This window comes from Sphaerodactylus townsendi, linkage group LG07, assembly GCF_021028975.2.
Source record: "Sphaerodactylus townsendi isolate TG3544 linkage group LG07, MPM_Stown_v2.3, whole genome shotgun sequence".
In the NCBI taxonomy this organism is placed as follows: Eukaryota; Metazoa; Chordata; class Lepidosauria; order Squamata; family Sphaerodactylidae; genus Sphaerodactylus; species Sphaerodactylus townsendi.
This window is the reverse complement of record NC_059431.1, coordinates 78,289,202-78,309,093: the sequence shown is the minus strand read 5'-3', so window position 1 is coordinate 78,309,093 and position 19,892 is coordinate 78,289,202. Positions and strand designations below refer to the sequence as shown.

General features: G+C 42.4%; 1 protein-coding gene across 3 annotated transcripts in view; it reads right to left on the bottom strand.

The window, feature by feature from the left end:
- Positions 1–2,821: 2,821 nt before the first annotated feature.
- KANK1 (KN motif and ankyrin repeat domains 1) overlaps positions 2,822–19,892 on the bottom strand; it is a 62,585-nt gene continuing 45,514 nt past the window's right edge. For all 3 annotated transcript variants that reach the window (XM_048503165.1, XM_048503167.1, XM_048503166.1), the window contains 6 exons: positions 15,750–15,837; positions 12,400–12,619; positions 9,527–9,669; positions 7,696–7,896; positions 5,091–5,189; positions 2,822–3,997 (listed from right to left, as the gene is read on the bottom strand). In XM_048503165.1, coding sequence (XP_048359122.1) covers positions 3,932–3,997; positions 5,091–5,189; positions 7,696–7,896; positions 9,527–9,669; positions 12,400–12,619; positions 15,750–15,837 — 817 coding nt within the window. In that variant the 3' untranslated portion in view covers positions 2,822–3,931. The remainder of the gene's footprint in view (positions 3,998–5,090; positions 5,190–7,695; positions 7,897–9,526; positions 9,670–12,399; positions 12,620–15,749; positions 15,838–19,892) is intronic.

The window sequence follows — 19,892 nt, the reverse complement described above, 5'->3', positions numbered from 1 at the left end:
TTTTAGTTGATGACCTTGTAACCCTGCCCTTTATCCCCTGCCTTCTGAAATATTGGATTTTCATATTATTTCCTACACTGTGTGGTGTAAAATGCCAGTTTCCATGTTTGTATAGGTGGATAGCAGAGTGTCCAAATTGAAAGCAAGCCTAAGGAAAACAGTTTGTTTGCAAAAATTAGATCTATGAGTTACTCCAGTGATACAATCTGGAAGCCTCATAACAAGGACATTCATCTTGATTATCTCACCCTGCCAGACACTCCGTTTACATAATGGAATCTGTAGAACTCCTGGACACCACACCTTGCCATGGTTGCAGCTATGCAAATAATACAGGAACATCCTGCCCTGAGATTGTAGTATCTCTTTGTATTTTCTCCCTAACAGAACGATTCCTTCCTGATAACAAACGCCTCAGCCAAATTTGAACACTCTGGGCAGAGACTTTAGGAAGTACATCTGCATAAACCATTCAATGTTTCACTGATGTACTCAAGGACCAATTGACCCCATTGTCCTGGGAAGTAGAAATGATAGATAGAGTTGCTAATTAACTCAACCCAGCAAGTCCAGCAAGGAAACCCCAAGCAGTTGCAGAGAAATGAAACTTAAGTTTGAATTTCCCGCCTTACCTGCACAAAGGAGTATAAAAACACTGCACACACGAGCCTCAGTGCTCAATACTAGCCTGAACCTCTTTTGGTCACGTTGGTTTGAGACGCGATATATCGTCCTTCACTTGGGTCCCTATGTTGGCATAGAGATCCTTGCCTTCTTCTGGAACTTCTCTGAAGATTTTAGGTAACGTATAAGTCCCCTGTAACGTATAAGTCCCCTGCTTCCCCTTCTATTCTATCACACAACCTACCTTTTCCTCCCTGTTTATATACTTAGGAACTGTGTGTTTGAGCCTTAATGTCTCACTGTATGATTGCTTGCAACCAAAACTTATATAAACATATTTAAACTACAATTTGGTCTCTTTTGCATTCTCTGTAGAACGTTTCAAAAGCCAAATTCTGGTATAGTTGTCTAAAATATCCCACCTAGACTGCCTCTCGCACTGCCAAGCTGAGTTATTTCCCCATTGCTACTTGAAAAATATCTTCATAACTGTTAAGCTAGGTAACAACCTCCATTTGAACATGGATAAAGGCTATTCCATGTTGTTGCTCTCTGTTGGACATGTCTGCAGCCTTTGATACAGGAGGCCATGTTGACATGCTTGGGTGGATCCAGAAATAGATACTGGAAGGTTTGTTCTGGCCTGGTTCACATCTTTTTTCACAGATGGGACTCAAAGTGTTGCAATTGAAGACCAGCTGTAATCATTGTGGGATCTTTCCTGTGGAATTCTACAAGGCGCAGTACTATTCCTCATGCTATTCAACCTCTATGTAATGCCTATGTAAAGCAGTGGTGTAGTGGTTAAGAACAGGTGCACTCTAATCTGGAGAACCGGGTTTGATTTCCCGCTCTGCCACTTGAGCTGTGGAGGCTTATCTGGGGAACTAGATTAGCCTGTGCACTCCAACACGCCAGCTGGGTGACCTTGGGCTAGTCACAGCTCTAAGGAGCTCTTTCAGCCCCACCCACCTCATAGGGGCAGGGTGGGGGGAGGGAAAGGAGACTGTAAGCCCCTTTGAGTCTCCTTACAGGAGAGAAAGGCAGGATATAAATCCAAACTCTTCCTCTTCTTCTTTAGGAAAAAGAATTCCTAGTTTGGGAGCTGGCTGTCTTCACTGATTACATCTTCAGGTCTGTATTCCTAACCCAAACCTTTTGGTACAGATCCTGAATCGCCACCTGTGTGCTGTGGTTATATGGCTATGAATGAACAAACTGAAACTAAATCCTCAGGGCTGGGAAGGTGGCTTTTGAACGACATTGTACTTCCCACCTTTGATGGAATTCAGCTGACACTTGCTGACTCAGTCAAAAGCTTAGGAATTACACAGGATCCAGTATTACTGCTGGAGAATGAAAACACACACACGCACACGCACACGCACACACACACACAGAGACAGAGCTTTCTTCCCACTCAGTTTAGCCCAGAAGATGGCCCCTGACCTTGGCAGCCATTTGGCCATCTTGATCCATATCTAAATCCAATGTACTCTACATAGGTCTCTCAAAATCAACTTGGAGAGTCCAATTAGTACAGAATGCCACTGGTTGATTGTTATCAGGAACTAGAGGCAGCATGTATGGCTTCCATTCTGCAGTAGCTCCATTTGGCACAAAGTACTGGCAATCACATACAAAGCCCTTTATGGCCTTGGATCCTCATACCTACATGATCACCTCTCCTATGCTCTGCCATGACAGCATTGCTCATTTGAGCAAGGGCTTCTGCAGGTGCCATCCTGAAAACTGGCAAGATGATCAACTGTCCATATATGTTTTCCCACCTTATGGAATAACCTCCCTGACAATGGCAGCAAGGTTCCCATTCTCTTGGCATTCCACAAACTATGCAAAATTGATTTATTCAGGAGGGCATTTTTACATTATTAAAACAGAATGGTTCAGGAAGATGCTTTAATAAAGGGAAAGGGATTGTGGACTATACTCCTGTGTTTCATAACTATTACTGGTTGTTGTATGTTTTATCTTACGTATTTTCTGCATTGTTTAACATCTCATGTTAATACTTTTGTTTCACCTTTATTTTGGATTATTGCTTGATTTTAGATTTCTGCAATTGCTTATTGGATGAGCATTCCTATTGATTACATTGATTTACACTGTATAATCTGCCTTTAATCTCAGTAAGAAAGGTGGGCTATGAATATTAAAAAACAACCAAAAGCAGGAATAAAATATCATAAAGAAATTTTATTTTGAAAATATGGCAAGAGTCTAAGGCACTTCAAACATTTAATACATATGACTGAAGTGAACATGATAGGGTTTTAGCATTCCATACAGACATGCCCGGAACTACACTCGATTCCACTGGAGATTATTGCTACACATCCTCCAACATACCTCACAGGTCTCATACACAGTTAATAAAAACCTAGTAACAGTTATGTATAATGTATTTCTTTATTATGGAATACAAATGTCAAAAATACTGTGTCTTAATCTTATAAAAGCTTTATCTTATAAAAGCTATAAAAATAGGCAGCCACAATTCATTTTGCAAGTTTCAGGACAGACTGCAGTTTGTCTTTCATTGTTAAGCCATCAGCCCACCAGCCAAGACAAGGTAAGCAGCTGCCACCTTTTAGAGTAAAGAAAGCATAACAACAGAACTCTACTATTCTGGAATGATGTTTATGATAAAAGCCTTCTTGCCAACAATCCCAGCAAAAGCAAACATAAATATTCATTAAGAACACCATTTTTAAAAAGTAACAAGATGTGTTGGGGCGGGAAACAGTCATAGCTGAATCGATAGCTTAAAACACTTAAAATTTTGTAACATAGTGGGGGGATATATCCTGCAGCGAAGTAAAATAGGACTTCTATGCTATTTCCTGAAGTTTGAAAAAAAAATGGGCAAAAGGACTCACAGGTCAACAGCTGCCACACAGAGGCAATTTCTTTACAATAACTGTCCCCATGCAGCAAGTATTACCACATCTACCATCTTGCCACACAAACAGACAGTTTTCTACAAATGACAACAAAAGCTTTGCAGCTCCTGCAGGAGGTGTGGAAATGACTGCCTGATCTATGTGGCCCCAGTGAGCTATGTAAAGATTCCACCTGGCAGCCACCCTGTGGTGCACTGATGCTAAGTAGTATTAGCAAGGATACTGTCCTAACACTTTCTCCCCCCAGTTGGTATTAATCAGTCTGTTTTCAGATTGCTGGTGAGTTCAGGCACAATACAATTACATTCAATATCTGTCACTGTAAAACAGTAACTACTAGCAGCTTGAGAGAGGTGGACATTAGAGCATACAGGTATTTGTAACTAGCAATCAAATGTGCCTCGAAGGTTAGGAGCAGGGGATGGCTTTCTTCCAAGTCTCGGTGTTCCCTGAGAAGAAAAAATAAAGTGCTGTTAATTTAGGAAATAATTAAGCATACTGCAGAAAGCCACTAACCCTTCAGTTTATTAAATACTTCTGTTGAGTTCAAATTCAGTACAATACAATTGTGCAACAATATGAGGGGTGTTGAAGAATGCAGTTTCACAGAGGCAAGAAGCAAATAGCTGCTGCAGGAATGAAGCCACGATCTTGGGAGAGGGATGCACAAAATGCAGACCATCAATGTCTGACAGAGGGGACCAGAAAAACTGGTGGCACAGAAGGCAATGCTGGACACCAACTGGCTTTAACTCCTAGGAGGGGCCCAACTCACCAGCTTCAGAGCAGCCAGGTGCTAAAAAAGCAATACCACAAGACATGAGCAGAAAATCCTAGGCATGCTGCTGTTGTGCCAATACCCAGGATGTTTCCCCTTTAAAATACTAACAACGAAGTATATAGCCAGCTTTCAAATAGTGAACCTGATTGACAGCTGAAGAGTTAACCCCACAGATGCTCTGTGCAACTCTGAGGCAAACTGAGGCTGTATTCAATCTGAAACTTCTCTATGGAATAGCATACGTAACATCTCATCTGGTTGAGTCTATGTGTAACCAAATCTAAGACCCCAAACCCTGAAATGTATGGAGCATGGCATAACACTGTCATAGTGATGTCATACTTTCACAATATATCCCACTAAATTCCATTTGTGATTCTGGCCTACATAATGATTTGAGTTGTGTGCCCCTGACCTAAAAGAACATTACGTTTTCCAACTTTGGATATAAAAGTGTCTAACTTGGGGGCAAGTGAGGAACCGCCCTCCTTTCAGTGGTCCTTACTGCAAGACCCTTCCTGTTCTTTCTTTCAAATCAACAGAGCTCCACCAATTTGATAGGGTAAGCACTGCAATGAAAGATGTTGTAAGCAGAACTGCTATATTGAGAGTTTCAAATGAAATAAAGCCAGGTGGAGACTGAGCAAAGCCAAGAATACAGACCAACAATCGGTTTCAAAATACTGGAGGTGAGATGAGCTGGGGTTGAGGGACACTCAGCCTATGAGTGCTGAAATATGTTGAATGTGATATGTACTCACCGGGGACTGGGTTTTGGAAAAGTTAACATGAGCATAGAGAAGAACACCAATATCCTTGTGCCCTGCGTCAAGAGCTATCGAAAGAGCTGTGCTGCCATCCTTAGAAGAAGAGAAAGATGAATGCATACATGACTATCTAGACATTTTAAATAGTACAACAACCCTCAGATGTTGTAAAATACAGAAATAATGTACTGTTATTCAGCCAACCAAGACAACAACTCCCTTTTAAAAAAGAAACAAACAATTTCATAATTAAGTGACAAGCTCTGTGCTTCTGTTTTATGAGGCAATCCAACTGTTGGAGGCTTTATAATTTCTCTCAACAATGGAGCTATATTTTTGCTGACTATGCTGCCTCCAGAAGAATGCTATGAGTAATTCTTTCACTTTGTTTCAGAGGAAAAAGTAATATTGCAAAGGAAAGATGAGAGGGGGTAAAATGTGGAGAGGAGATAAATGTTTATCAAATATGAGAATAAGCTACAGTGACACCGATTATAGTGACACCCATCAACAGGACTACCACATTTTAAATTGTAAATTAAACACAGCAGGCTGTTCTTTTATATCTGCTTTTTGTATACAAAAAGAAATAAGAGACTGCTGTTGCAGAATTACAGGGTAGAAGATTGCATTTAGTTTCCTTTACTGGAGGAGGAAATGGCTTTAATGAAACATTTACAGATATAGCTTTTATTTCAACCACAGTAAAACATTCCTGTAATATTTGCTTCAGTCTTTGCCACTTCCCCTGCTCTTCTTTAGCCTTTTGTTTTAAGAGAAACACCTTTCTTTAAGCACTTCAACAGACAAGGGAAGGAACTTATATACATGTTAAGACTCACTCAAGTAAAAGTGATTCAGAATCTCAGTGCAGACAAACAATTCTCAGGTGTATGACATCACAAACCTGGTTAATTCCCAGGGTTATGGGCTTTTTTTGTTTCTCCTTGGATGCAACACTAAAGACATAGTTCTTAAGCCTGAGGAACAGAAGTGGCATAGTGGTTATGAGCAGGTGTACTCTTATCTGGAGGAACCAGGTTTGATTCCCTGATCTGCTGCCTGAGGTGTGGAGGCTTATCTGGGGAATTCAGATTAGCCTGTACACTCCAACACACACCAGCTGGGTGATCTTGGGCTAGTCACAGTTCTTCTGAACTCTCTCAGCCCCACCTACCTCACAGGGTGTTTGTTGTAAAGGGGGAAGGGGAAGGAGTTTGTAAGCCCCTTTGGGTCTCCTATAAGAGAGAAAAGGGGATAAAAGTTCAACTCTTCTTCTTATATGCAGTGTGCCACAATTTCAGAAGGAGTGTGTGTGTGTATATGTGTGTATAAAGTGCCATCAAGTCACAGCCAACTTATGCAACCCTGTAGGGTTTTCAAGGCAAGAGGTGTTTAGAGGTGGCTTGCCATTGCCTTGCCTCTGTATGTGCTAAGAGAGTTCTGACAGAACTGTGGCTGGCCCAGAGTCACCCAGCAGGTTTCATGCGGAGTGTGTGGAAACAAACCTGGTTCTCCAGATTTAGTGGGAGTTGGAAGGGGGCTCCTTTATGAACCAAAGTTTGTCTCTTTCCCAATAACTAGGATTTTAATCATACTTTAATCTTGATTAAGAATCCCCAGTTACTGGATTAGAAGCAGGTCATGAAGGTGGACTCTGATGCCACACCTTGACTCTTCTGTTATAAATCTTTGCATGCCTAGGGGAAGGGGAGCCTGACAATTAATGAGGTTTGTACCAGTCACAAAGGCAGATTGATCTGTGACATATTAACTGAGCCAAGGAATCCTGTATCTCATGCACCTTCAAACCCCAATACAATCTTAAAATTACATTTATTCTACAAACCTCAAGGCAACACACATGGGTCTCTAGGTGGTCTTCCACCCAAGTACTCATTCAATCCAAGTTTCAGCAAGGATGTTGTTTCACGGGCCTTCAGGCCATATCCTGGAAACTGCGTAAGTCACATAGATGTGTTTTCAAGTGTTTTTCATATAAGTACTTTTGTTAGGGAACAAGGACTGACAGAGTAGGACAGGCATTATGGAATATGCAGAACATCGCTTAAACATGCATACAGGTGGGCAAAAGTGAAATAAGCATTAGCATTGCCGAGAGGTATGGGCTCTGGGGATTTTTTTCTGGCATTTAAGTACTGAACAGTTCATATATGATGATTAACAATAAGCAATAAGTCAACCAGGTCTTTCGGCAAAGGGGATCGGGAGTGTGTGTGTGTGTGCGTGAGATGAAACAGCAGTTTTTCATCCAGCATGTGTATACAAACTAAGAGAGAACCTGCAGTTGGTGGGTAAGTACTGTGACCAACCCTTCCCACTCCTCAGTTCTCTAATACACGCCATTATATTAGTCCTTTGGTTCAATCTACCTCTGAACCAGGCCCTCTACTACCAACAGCCGTTTTTGTACATAACATGGCTAATAGCAGGAATTTGGCACTTTACTGTCATGTAAATGTTACAAAGGAATTAAACCATGCAATCCTCCACACACCCCTCTCTCCATTATCTCTTAAGGAATATTCAGCCTCAGATAATGTAAACAAAGTAATTAGAACCTGCAGAGGTAACTTACGTTGTCCTGCAGAGTTCCATTGCATCCAGATTGAGCTAGCAAGAGTTTAACTATTTCAACGTGCCCATGTTCACTAGCGCACATCAAAGCAGTGGAGCCCTCATCATCCTGGATATTGACATCAGCTCCACAGGCCAGCAAAGCTTTCACCATATCTATTCGGCCATGACTCACAGCAAGCATCAAAGCAGTTTGGCCAGCCTATATACAGAAGTACATGAAAGTTATCCCCTGTTCATTCATTGGAGCAAAGATTAACGCAATAGTGTCCTGCCTAGAATTATGTCAATAATTATTCCTCCTTTCCTGGCCAAGGTTATCTCCGTCTTCATTACCAGTTGCCTTACTCTTCTTTCATTTTCAGTTCCTGCTAAGGTCACTGATGCCAATGTCTCCTCCTCTTCTGGACACTCTTGGGCCTTGAAGACCCAGCACCAAAACTCTAGAAAGGTTCCTTGATGTACACTGTGGTTTCTATATCAACCCACAATAGCAATGAAACCACAGCCAGCATTTTTCCTACCTTTGTGACCACAAAGATCGAACTGGTTGTAGTTTTTTAAACATATAAAATTTTTGGAGGGACAAATGCAGATTTTTCTGCAAATCTGGAGAAACCCCATATTTACAGAATACCCCTTTGTAGACGTGGCTGGCCCTGTTGCACTAATTTTACTATCTGCATGAGGGCTGGTAAAAGACAACTTCTCTATATGCACACTCCAAAACAAGATTGGACTTTTCTTAAACAAACAAAAAACAGGCCTATAAGAGAAACTTAGAGTGAAGGCAGACAAGATTTCAAAAGATGCCCCCTCAGCTCAGCTTCACATCTAAAATTACAGATATATACCCCACAAATCAAATGCTAGCTCAGCCATCAGCCTTAACTTCAAACTATGCTTCAGGCAGGCTATCCACTCCTTATCTGCAAAGCTATAAAACACATTCCTCAGTTCACATACTGCCTTTAGAAAACTTTTTCGAAATGAAAAAGATTGAAGTTAATGGCACCCACAGATGCAGGCAAAACAACAAGAGAAAATACTACTGTGACACGGCCATACAACCCGAAAAACCCACAACATCCTAGTGATTCCAGCCGTGAAAGCCTTCGACAATACAAAGATTAAAGTTCCTTGAAGATATCACGGTGTACAGCCATGTTCTGCTTAAAATTTACAGAATCACTTTGTTCAGAGTTCAGCTGTGAAGAGGTACAGGTAGGTTTGAATTAAATGAAATGAGGGTACCTCCGGAATACCACTGCTGCTTTAAGACTGCCTGTTCTCACCCTTAGAATTGTTTGAGTAGTAGAGGGTCTAAGTCAACTAACAGAGCGAACCACTAGGCCTGCTGCAAGTTATGAATAGGTTCATTCATTTTCTCCAGAAAATACACAGAGAAAACAAGGGGATTGTGAATGAAATCCTCAGATAACGCTTACATCTTTTCCCTGTTGTAGGAGCAACAATTAAAAATATACACTCAGATGAAAGAAACAGAGACTACTTACCTGCTGGCATTTCCTAGAAGTTCAGTATTTGCTCATAAATAATATATTTAAAGTATTCTAAAAATAATTTCAGTTTTCACAATATACCAGTGAGATGAACACGTCAAGATAATTACTTCAGCTATCATTATAAAATCCGGCATCATGACAGAAAAGCAGTTGAAAATCAATCTAACAAAGCAGAATGGAATTAAAACAAATGCTAGATCCATTAGTCTCCTAGCCACCAGACCATGCTTAAAGCCAACTCTAACTCTCTATCTTCTATGAAAGTCTGCCAACTGGTTTGAATGATCTCCATTCAGCAGTACCAACCTGACTGGCTTTAGCATTCACATCTCCACAGGCAAAGAGCTCTTCCACTATTCTCATGTCTTTCTCAGCCTCCACAGCTGCAAGAGCAGCCAGCATAATGGGGGTATACCCAGCCTTGTTCTGATGATTTACGTTGCAGACATCTGCAGAGGGATAGATGAGAGAGTCTGGTCAGGAAGTTGGAAGCCCTGAAGCACCAATTGTGCAAAAGAACTGAATAAACTGTTATTAGAGCAGTCTTTTGGATCCATAGCAGTTGTTTAACATAATGAAGAACTTTCAGAGGGGAAAGGTGGGGGGAGGGGGAAGGAGGAAGGGGGAAGATGTTCTTCAGCCAAGTAAAGAAAACAACTCTCTTTATTGTATGCATGACACCAAAGCTGCACAGAAGGCACAAAGCCATGTTTCAAACAACTCCAAAGGCACAGTTAAATTTCAAGGCGATAGTTCAACAATTCTATGAACGGAATCAAGTTTTGGCCAAAGTTTCAGGTATATAGTGGAAGAGTTTCAGATTTATATAGAAAAATATCAAAACAGTTAAATGCTGCCTAAGAACACAGAAAGAACTGCCCAGCTCTTTTAACAATCTTTTTGACTTGTCTGAGAGGTTCAGAAAATGTTTGCCAATTAAATGGCTTCTGACACTGAATGGAATCAAATGCATTCAGGTCCCCACAAGAAGTGCCAGAAAGTAGCGATGCTGATGCTTTTGTTCATCTCTAGTACATCTATCTATCATTTGTTCCCCATAATTCTTACAAAGAGACTCCAATGGGTTTACTAATTTGCTATCAAGTAGGCTGGAATATGCTTCCTTTATTTAAAATAATATTGAGGTAGAAGGAACCTGCATACTTCAGTAAAAGGCCTGGCATAGTAAAAAGAGCTTCAACAAAACATGCATGGCTTTCTCAAGAGATGACCATTCAGAAGTGGCAGGGAGGCCGGAATGAACAACAAAGGAAGGTGGGAAGGGAGAGAGCAAACCTATGCAACTAAAAACTGGCTGTAGCTGATAACACTAATTTGGACCCAATTAAGCCAATCCAGTTGATCCAACTAGTTTGCTGCCCACTACTCATTATGCCAGAGGTCCCTAATATTGTTGAACTGGTGGACATTTTGGATTTTTAGAATAAGACATGGACATAATCATAAAACAGCTGACTAAATGGGGGAGGTGCACCTACCACAAAATAGCTGCCACATGGGGACTAGATCAAATCACAAAACATGGATAGATTCCACAAAACACTGGGAAATTCCAAGACAAGGAAGGCAGCTCATTCCAAATGAGTGTCCTCCGAAGACAGAAAGGTGATGCTTCCTGGTCTGTTATGAAGCATATCCTGCTTCACAGAGGTGGAGAAAAGTCAGGACTGGCTATTTGCTTTGAGGAAGAAGGCAATGGGTACGAAAAAACATCAGCAGGCCCCGAGGTGCCCATTGGCACAGTGTTGGGGATCACTGCACTACCCCTGTCAGATTTTAGTGAACACACAAGTGGAAGAGGTTAAAGCTGTAAGGAACCCCTTGAGTTTATGAAAAAAACACCATTTAATGTGTTTAATGGATCAATGAAGTAGCCAGCAGCGAATCAGTTCACATGGCTAGAAAGGAGATACAGAATACATTTCCCATATTTTAGCTCCTTTATAGTTATACTAGTGGGCCCGGCCACGCGTTGCTGGGGCTGAATCTGGTGAAGTGGAAAAGAAAGAAAAGGGGAAGCGAAGGGTTCGAACATGTGTCATTGCACAATGATTGCAAGGGAGGGGAGGGGCAAGGGGCCCCTTGCTCCCCTCCCTCTCTTTCGTTCCCTCGCATGGCAACCTGGCCGGTCCCTCCCTAACGTTCCCCTTCCTCTGCTAGGGTGGGTGGGCCATGTGCAGGTGGCTGTTCCTGTCCCTTTCACTCGCTTCCCTTGCAGGTGAATTATCTAGCGTAAAACACGCTGGGAGGCATGAGCTACATTGTGTTCAAATTTCAGAGCGTTTGGTCCAGCAAACCCCTGAACCCTCCCTCACCTTCCCCTTCCTCTGCTAGGGTGGGCCATCTGCAGATGACCCACCCCATCCCTTTCACTCCATAAGGCAGTGGTTTTCAAGGAAGGCATGGTTGGTTCCCTTGTATCATAGGGTGTTGTTTTGACAGCCAACAGATGGCGCTGTTGTGGAACAGAACTGTGGTTCCAACTGTCACAGGTGTGGCATGTACACAATAACTGGCACAGTTGTGACATGTACACAACAGGAGGTGTGGAAACAGTATGGAAACCTGGCCGCACATGAATGCGACGTTGTGTGAAAATTTCAAAACAATCGGTCCAGTAGTTTGGGAGATTACCTGTCAGCAAAAAAAGCACTGATAGATTTTTATATATATAGATGAACCTGTGGAATGCTGAACAGTTCAGATTCATAGACAAAGTGCTGCAAAAATCTTTGAAGCTAGCAGTTTCCAGATGTCTTGAGTTTAAGATAAAAATGAAATAATCAAGATTATGTCCAGCTCTGGCAATTTTGTTTCTTAGAACACTTCCCTGGGATGGTATTATCATGAAAAGTTCTATTTTTAAACAAAACAACATTCAGGACCTCCAAGAACTAAAGAGCAAAAATTGGAATGAAAACCCCCTGCCTTGAAGAGATTATGTATCTGAACCAGATGGGGTTAAGACCTAGAGAGCCAAAACTTGGAAACAATAGTGATTCTAGTTCCCACAGATGAATTGAGAGAATGTCTGTATAAGGAAATGTGAACAGCACATACTGCATTGCTATGTCTCAGAGCTTATCCTAATATTCTTGGGATGTGGTGGCATAATGTGCAGATCGAGTGAAAACGAATCATTAGAGAAGTCAACTTACTTGCATCCAAAAGCAGTTTCACAATTTCAAAGTTGGAGTGGGAGACACTGTAATGCAGAGCTGTGTTGCCATTTCCATCTGCCATATTGATCACATGTCTAAGGACTGCAGGAGAAACCTCTTCAATGGCAGTGATATAGTCCCCAACCATCGCAGGAACAGCTGACTTTTGACTTGACACACGAAACCACTCATGTTGGATAGTGTTTAAAGAAAATCTCTGCCAAAACCAAACAGAGAGTTCAAAGAGATGTTCTATTTACAATGTTGTGTCTCAAACAGATTAAATGTTCACCTTTTTTCCCCTTAGAAACTTATATCTACCTGTTTTGTCTAACCTGGCATTTCTATAGTATTCTAGCCACACCATTATATTGAAATCAGTTTGAGAACTGTGTTATACTGTATATGAAACAGTAGCAACTGTTTAGTTAGGGCTCGGAATTATACTTCTAAAATAGCTCTGGAGCAAACAAACATGGTGATTCTGAGAATGCAGAGCAAGTGCTGGTGATAGACATAGAAAGGAATATCTTTCTTAGTCTCTTTATACACATACAATCAGTATATTTGTGGCAAAGAGGCCTCAGAAAAACAGAAACCATTCTACCTTTGTTCACTTATAAGAGGCATTTAGGTACTTCAGCATAGTGGTGGAAAGTACCATCAAGTCACAGCTGACTTATGGCAACCCAGTGGCATAGCTGCCACGGGGACATGTGAGGACATATGCCCCGGGCGCACACCAATTAGTCACTTTCAAATACCCCCCATGTGACTACGCCACTGAGCCTGGGTGCAGGAAGCAGTGTGGCTGTGCTCCAGCAGCAGCTGCGCCACTTCCCACTCTGAGGCTGGAGCACTACAGACTCGGTGCTTTTTTTTTTTTAAGTCGAGAGAGACCTAGGCTTAAAAAAAGAAAAGCGCAGAGCTCCAGCCTCCAGCCTCGGAGCTTTTTTTTAAAGCCGAGAGAGACCTTGACTAAAAACAAAAGTGCTGAGGGAGGGGGCAGGGAGGGGTTTTCCCCCAGTGGGAAGTCTGACTGGACTGCAGCCCCGCCCCCAGCAGCTCCCCAGCCAATCCCTGGGCAGGGGAGGGAGGCAGGTAGGGGATTTCCCCGGCACAGGGATCTGATTGTTCAACTGCTGGGCCCTGGAGGAGGGAAGGCAGTGCCCCAGGCCCAGGAGGCAAGTGGGGCGTGGGGGCCATAGTGTGGGGGCATGTTGGGGGGAACGGAAAACTCAGGAGTCCACCCTGGGCTCCATTTTGGCTAGCTACGCCTCTGTGGCAACCCCATAAGAGTTTCATGGCAAGATATGTTTGGAGGTGATTTGCCATTGCCTTCCTCTGTGTAGGCTAAGAGAGTTCTGAGAGAACTGTGACTGGCCCAAAGTCACTCAGCAGGCTTCATGTGGAGGACTGGGGGATTGAACCCAGTTCTCCAAATTAGAGTCTGCCATTCTTAACCACTAAACCATGCTGGCTCTCAGAGTACAGCAAGGAATATCAGTGCAGGTTGTACTTTTAATACAGGAGTACAGGACGCAACAGAATTTGTCAGGTAATGTGGGTAGTGGTTAGAGAGTGTAAGACTATGATATGAGAAAAACAGGTCCAAATTCCTACTCTATCATGGAAGCTTGCTGGGTAATTTAGGTGAGGCAACCTCTCCCTACCTAATCAACCCCACTGAGTTGTTGTGAGGATAAAACAAAGATGAGGAAAGAGTAACAATGGAAGTTACTTTGGGTACCCACTGAAGTAAAAAGCAGGGTATAAATGAAGTAAATAAATAAATAAACTTCAGGCACGAATGCGCTATAAATAATAAAACCTAACTCTATTTAAGTCAGAAAAAGAGGTAGTATATATGCCAGTGCATTAAATATTCAGTTCTCCATGAAATCTAGATCAGAATTAGCCGTATTTGGATAGATTAGAGATCATTTCCACAGCGACCTCTCCATCTCTGAAAAGCATGGGTCTTTTCTACAGTTGCTTCCTCTTCCTACATCTTCAGTAGTCTATTTTTTTTAAGAATCCAGGCACATTATGTGTAATTTTAACAAGATTTATTTGTGGTTGGTTTTATTCAGCTTCACATTTAAAATGCTGCTCTATTGCTGTTTCTATTTTTTAGGCTTTAAAAAAAATTACAGTCTTAATTCCTTGCTTTAAACTTGTTTTGACTGGATTGTTTTGACTCCAACTGTGTCGGAAGCCACCGCAGAGGGAAAGCAGAATAAATATATTTTAGCACATTTCCACCCAGAGTTGCCAGCATGCAGGTAGGGCCTGGTGATCTCTTGGAATTACAACTGATTCCCAGATGACAGAGATCAGTTCTCTGGAGAAAATGGCTGCTTTGGACGGTCCGCTCTCCAGCATCATATCTGATTTGGGCCCTCTCCAAATCCTGCACTCCCCAGGCTGCACCCATCCTCCTCACCTGCCAAATTTCCAGGAATTTCTCAAACTGAACCTGGCAACCCTAATTCCAACATGGTGACGCTTACCTGTATTTTCACAACATTTTCCTTATTGATTGTGTCATGATCAGAATGTATGAAATGATATTTCAAAACATGTGAGGCTGAAGTGCAGTACTAGCCAAGCAGCTCTATTCTGCTTGTTTGCAGAGCACGAAGCACACTTCAGTCCAACTCCAACACAGAGAGACAGAAAGAACATTTATTTCTATGTTTGGTGAGAGGCAAAGTGCATTTCAGTTCAGAACCTAAATGTTATACTTTCATCAATCAAGTGGAATGCAAATTCCCTCTCCTATGTGCTTTCCCTTACAAGTTAAGAGCACCCAGATGAAAAGTATGACCCTGCAAATATCAGTGCTGCTTTTAACAACCTGAACATGTTGTACATATGTGGTCCTAAGTCGTCTATTTGATGCACCCCCTTTTTTTGGCTGCAAAATCAGCAGCAAAGTAAAGTTGGGGAAGGAATGTGGTCTGAAGACAGGACTAAAATTAACACTGCAGTGGCAAGGCCACATTGTTCTAATTTAAGAGACTGAGTACTCTGCTTTAGAATGTCAGCTCCTTGCAGCACACAAATGTAGCGAACCACATTCCTGAACGGTCCCGGGAGAGCTTCGGACTCAATCTGCAGGAGTGGGAGGGGGCACTATTTGCATGGATTCCCCTTCTATAGTTCGGCCACATATTGCATCACCCAACCAAGAACTCAAGAAACAGCAACCATGTGCAAAGTGCAGGTTTTCTCTGCTTCTTTATTCTGCAACTGTATGAAACCAGCAGTTCTTGCTTCTCCTGGGCATCCCAGCTCTGCCTGCATCTTGTATTTTTTTTCCTATGAGGCTACACTGCACTTACCATCTCTTTACTGGCCATTGCCTTTGGATCATCAATGCTGCTTTTAAGCAGATGGCATGCAGACAACATCTTTTCACTCAACTCATATCTGAGGAAAGAAAAAAAGGCAATTTTAGCTTACTGCAAATTCTGTTCAGAACAAACACAAAAATCTCATCCCCTGAATTAATAAAATGTGTAAGTTCACAAATAAATAAAACAATAAATATATTTGGCAACAAGAGTCAGTCCAGCTATGCTCTATATTGAGAAGAGTAGTCAAGTCAAGTCAGCCTTTATTGCCATCAAAAAAAAGAAAGAAAAGTGTTACATATTAGAAGTCAAAAATAATAACAAGAAGTCAAACTACAACTACGCTTCTCAATGTAGGGTTGAGAAGAGTAGTACCCATTGTGCTGACTTCATATCAAGAATACATAACTGGTCCTGTAGGAGGACTTTGTGAAACACTCCTCCTCTCCCACCCCCCAGTCTCTGGTAGGAAGAGAGAGTTTTTCGAGGTGTCTATAATTGCCCCTAAGTGTTCCATGTGCTGTGAAGGGTGGTGATGCTCTTCTGGGTGTTGACTAGGAACCCAAAGTACTGAAGAGTCTGTTGTACCTCACGGACATCTGCACGTGCCTTTTCCGCCAAGCTGGAACGAATCAGGAGATCGTCCAAATATGGGTGGACATGAATGCTTCGTTGACGTAACTGGACCACTGGAGGAAAGAGTACCTTTGAAAACACCCGCGGTGCCATTGCCAGGCCAAAAGGTAGGGCTCTGAATTGTAGATGGTCATCTCCGACTGTTAACCTGAGGTACTTGTGGTGAGCTGGAAGGATTGGAATATGGAGGTATGCTTCCGTTAGGTCTAGCGATGTTAGGAACTCTCCCTATTGAAGAGAAGCCGTGATGGTACAAAGAGTTTCCATCTTGAAGTGGCACAATCTGATGTGTCGGTTCACAAAAAGCAAATTCAAGATGGCTGTCCAATCTCCTGACCGCTTTGGCACAGTGAAGAAGTGGGAATAGATGCAGTTGTGCTTTTCTGAGTCTGGAACAGATTCTACAGCTTGTATGATTTGCAGATGTGATATTACTGCAGAGGTTCTGATTCTCTTGTCCGAAAGGGTGCCAAGTGCGGATGGGATGAATCCGTGAAGGGGAAATCTGGCAAACTCTATGTAACCATGTGTTACAACATCCCTGGTCCAGATAGCTACAAAAGGTTTGTTCCAGCGGTGCTGGAAATGGAGCAGTCGCCTCTCGACTGGGATGTTTAGATAGTCAAGATCTAGGGTTCTTGTAAAGTCTGGGGAATCTATCAGGCTTTCCAAAGTCACAAAAAAATTCCCCTTCCTCTTGTTGACTGTTGTGGCTGCCAGGATGACCTCCTGCTGTCTCTGTTAACCCAGGGGAGTGCCCTGTGTGTACAAAAGGAGGTTCGGCCCTCTGGCCTATCCTGACAGACGTGTCTAGGGAGGACCTTTTTGTTATCCTTATTGTTGACTAGGACCTTCTCAAGATCCTTCCCAAACAGCTTTTGCCCATAAAAGGCATAGCCAGCGACTACCGCCTAGGATTGTAAATCGGTCTGCCAGGAACGAAGCCATACATTTCTTCTGGCTGAGGCGGAACGGGCCACTGAACGGGCAGCTAAGTGCATCTCCTGTGGCATTGGCCAGAAATGAAGTCCCTATTATTAGTCTATCCAGACCCTCTCTTACAGCCCTCTCTTCTGGTGGAAGGAGATCAATAATACACTTGAGCCAGAATAGAATACTTTATTTACAGTCAATAACCAAATATATTACAAACGAGCCAGACTTTGAGGGCTCTGGACACTGTTGTGGTGGGTATGAGGACCTTCATGACCATGGCTAGCCATTCATGCGCCTTTTTCATAGCTACCTCAGACGGCCTGTCCAGAGGGTCCCTAGCGTTTCCTTCCCCGTCTTTAGAAACCAGTTGCAAATTGGCTGCTGGGGCATCTACCATGGGGATCTGCAGGAGATTATGAACATAACCTAGCACTGGGTAAATTTTCCTGCTAGCTGGGGGAATTGCTTTACTGGTTGTTGGGATTCTGCCATTCCCTTTTAATTTTCTTTCAAATGACTCTGGTAATGGGAAGAATTTCAAAGGGTCACCTTCCTCAGGGAAGTAACATTGGTTCCCTTTGGGGCAGCCTTTAATAGGCTTTCCCTGGGCTTGCCCTGTTGGGGCATCCTCAGAATCTGAAAACTGAGTTGCATCATCCATACACTCGCCCTCACTCAGGTCTTCTTCCCCCAGGGAGGTATGCAGAGAGTGATGATCTCCCCTGTAAGCCATCACTGAACAGCCACCAGACAGGATATTATGAGGACTCTGTCCCTGCTGGGGCATGGAAAACTCTTGCCTGAGTAACTGGGTGAGGAATTGTGCAAACTCAAAGAGGGAAATGCTGCTCCAAGCAGTGGAATCATTTGAAAGCAACATATTATTATTTGGGATGGGAGACTGGGACCCCTTACCTCCCACCCCTAGACTGAGCAGTAGCAGAAGGATCTTGCCTGTTTACCACAGATGGCATTGTAGTGCGGTCAGCCGCGTCTTCCAGTGCAGTGCTGGGTCTGCAGCATTCTTTCTGCTTGCGAAGTGGAGGGGGGAACTTCTTGAACTTCACGCTATTTTTGGATCCCTTCTTGGTTTGCTTTTGTTTCCCAACAATGCCTACAGACCCTGGGTGGGTCAGGCGATTGATTGTCCCCTCTCATGGGTCTTCCTGAACTGCCCCTGGGTGGGGTGAGGAAGCCCTCACCATTCGTGCCCTTGTGGCCTCCACAGAGGACTGGGCAAATATCTCCCTGAATGGGAGAAAAGGACCTATCAGCCATTTTGCCGCCTTTCACACCAAAAAATGCTGCTTAAAATGGCACCCGCAGTTTTCGGCCGTTCCCTGACCTTCCTGAGCCTCTCGCAGTCACACATGCTATGAGATGTGCGGGGCCGGGAAAATCAAAACAACACTGACCATAGACAAACAAAAAACATAAGAAGGAAAGGGAGAACGAAGATAAAAACGATTAAACTCTCACTCATACACTCAGCCACGGAGCGACTGAAGAAGTCATGCTCTCCTGTTAGAGGCAGGAACAATACTAGCAATCGGAAGGAAGTGAACCAAGCCAAGAGGAAGTGAGGGGAAAAATCAGTGAAGTTCTTGCCTCCTCAGTAAAGGAAGAGAACTACCCACCGAGATACCCTCCGTCTCCAGGACATTGAATCCATCACTTGAGAGCCATGATCAGGGTGCCATTATTGTGTATTGATAATCAAATGTTTTATTTATATGATATTTATGATTTTCATTATAATTCTATGTTGTTATCTCCTTTGAGCCCAGTTTTAATTGGGAAGGGTAAGATAAAAATATAATAAAATTAAATAAATTAAAATAACCAATTTCTAAAGCATGATTGGATAATGAAGGATGCTGCATTGAACCAATTAGGAGTTTTTCCAATAGGGATATGATTCTACAACTGGGCACAATATATTACATTAGGCCAGTGGGTAAAAGATAGAAACACTTCAGAAATGACAACTGTTTTAAATGTGTTTACTGTTAAATAAATATTACTTGCTACTGACTTGAGAGCTACTGGACTAACATAGTCCATGTGTCTAAACTGATTTTCTGCAGCGACTACATTTTGTTTGCTGTTTATTTAAATATTTTGACATTTTACACACAGCAAAGTTTTCTCAGCTCAATGGGCATCTCATTGTGATTCATATTTGTAACCCATATTTCCTGATTTAACATATTCATTGTGAAGCAAATAATAAAAATGAGACATATCGTGTCTGCTAGGCAAAGTGGCATATACACTGTGTATCTCTTAATATAGTTTTCTAGTGGATCGTTCTTAAAAAATACACAACAGAAATCAAGTGATGTAGCACACTGAACAACAATATTTACATGACTTAGGTTGTATCTGTTTTTTTGGTATTCTTAACTTGCGCCCAAAATCAGCAGAGGTGACTGAACAGACATATTTCAGGATGGCGAATCATTAGTAGGGCAGTGAGGCAATATTTAAAAAAGGTTTAACTTATGAGTTAAGAAGCTAGCCAATGATATTTGAGTTAATAATGAAGAATAATAGAGA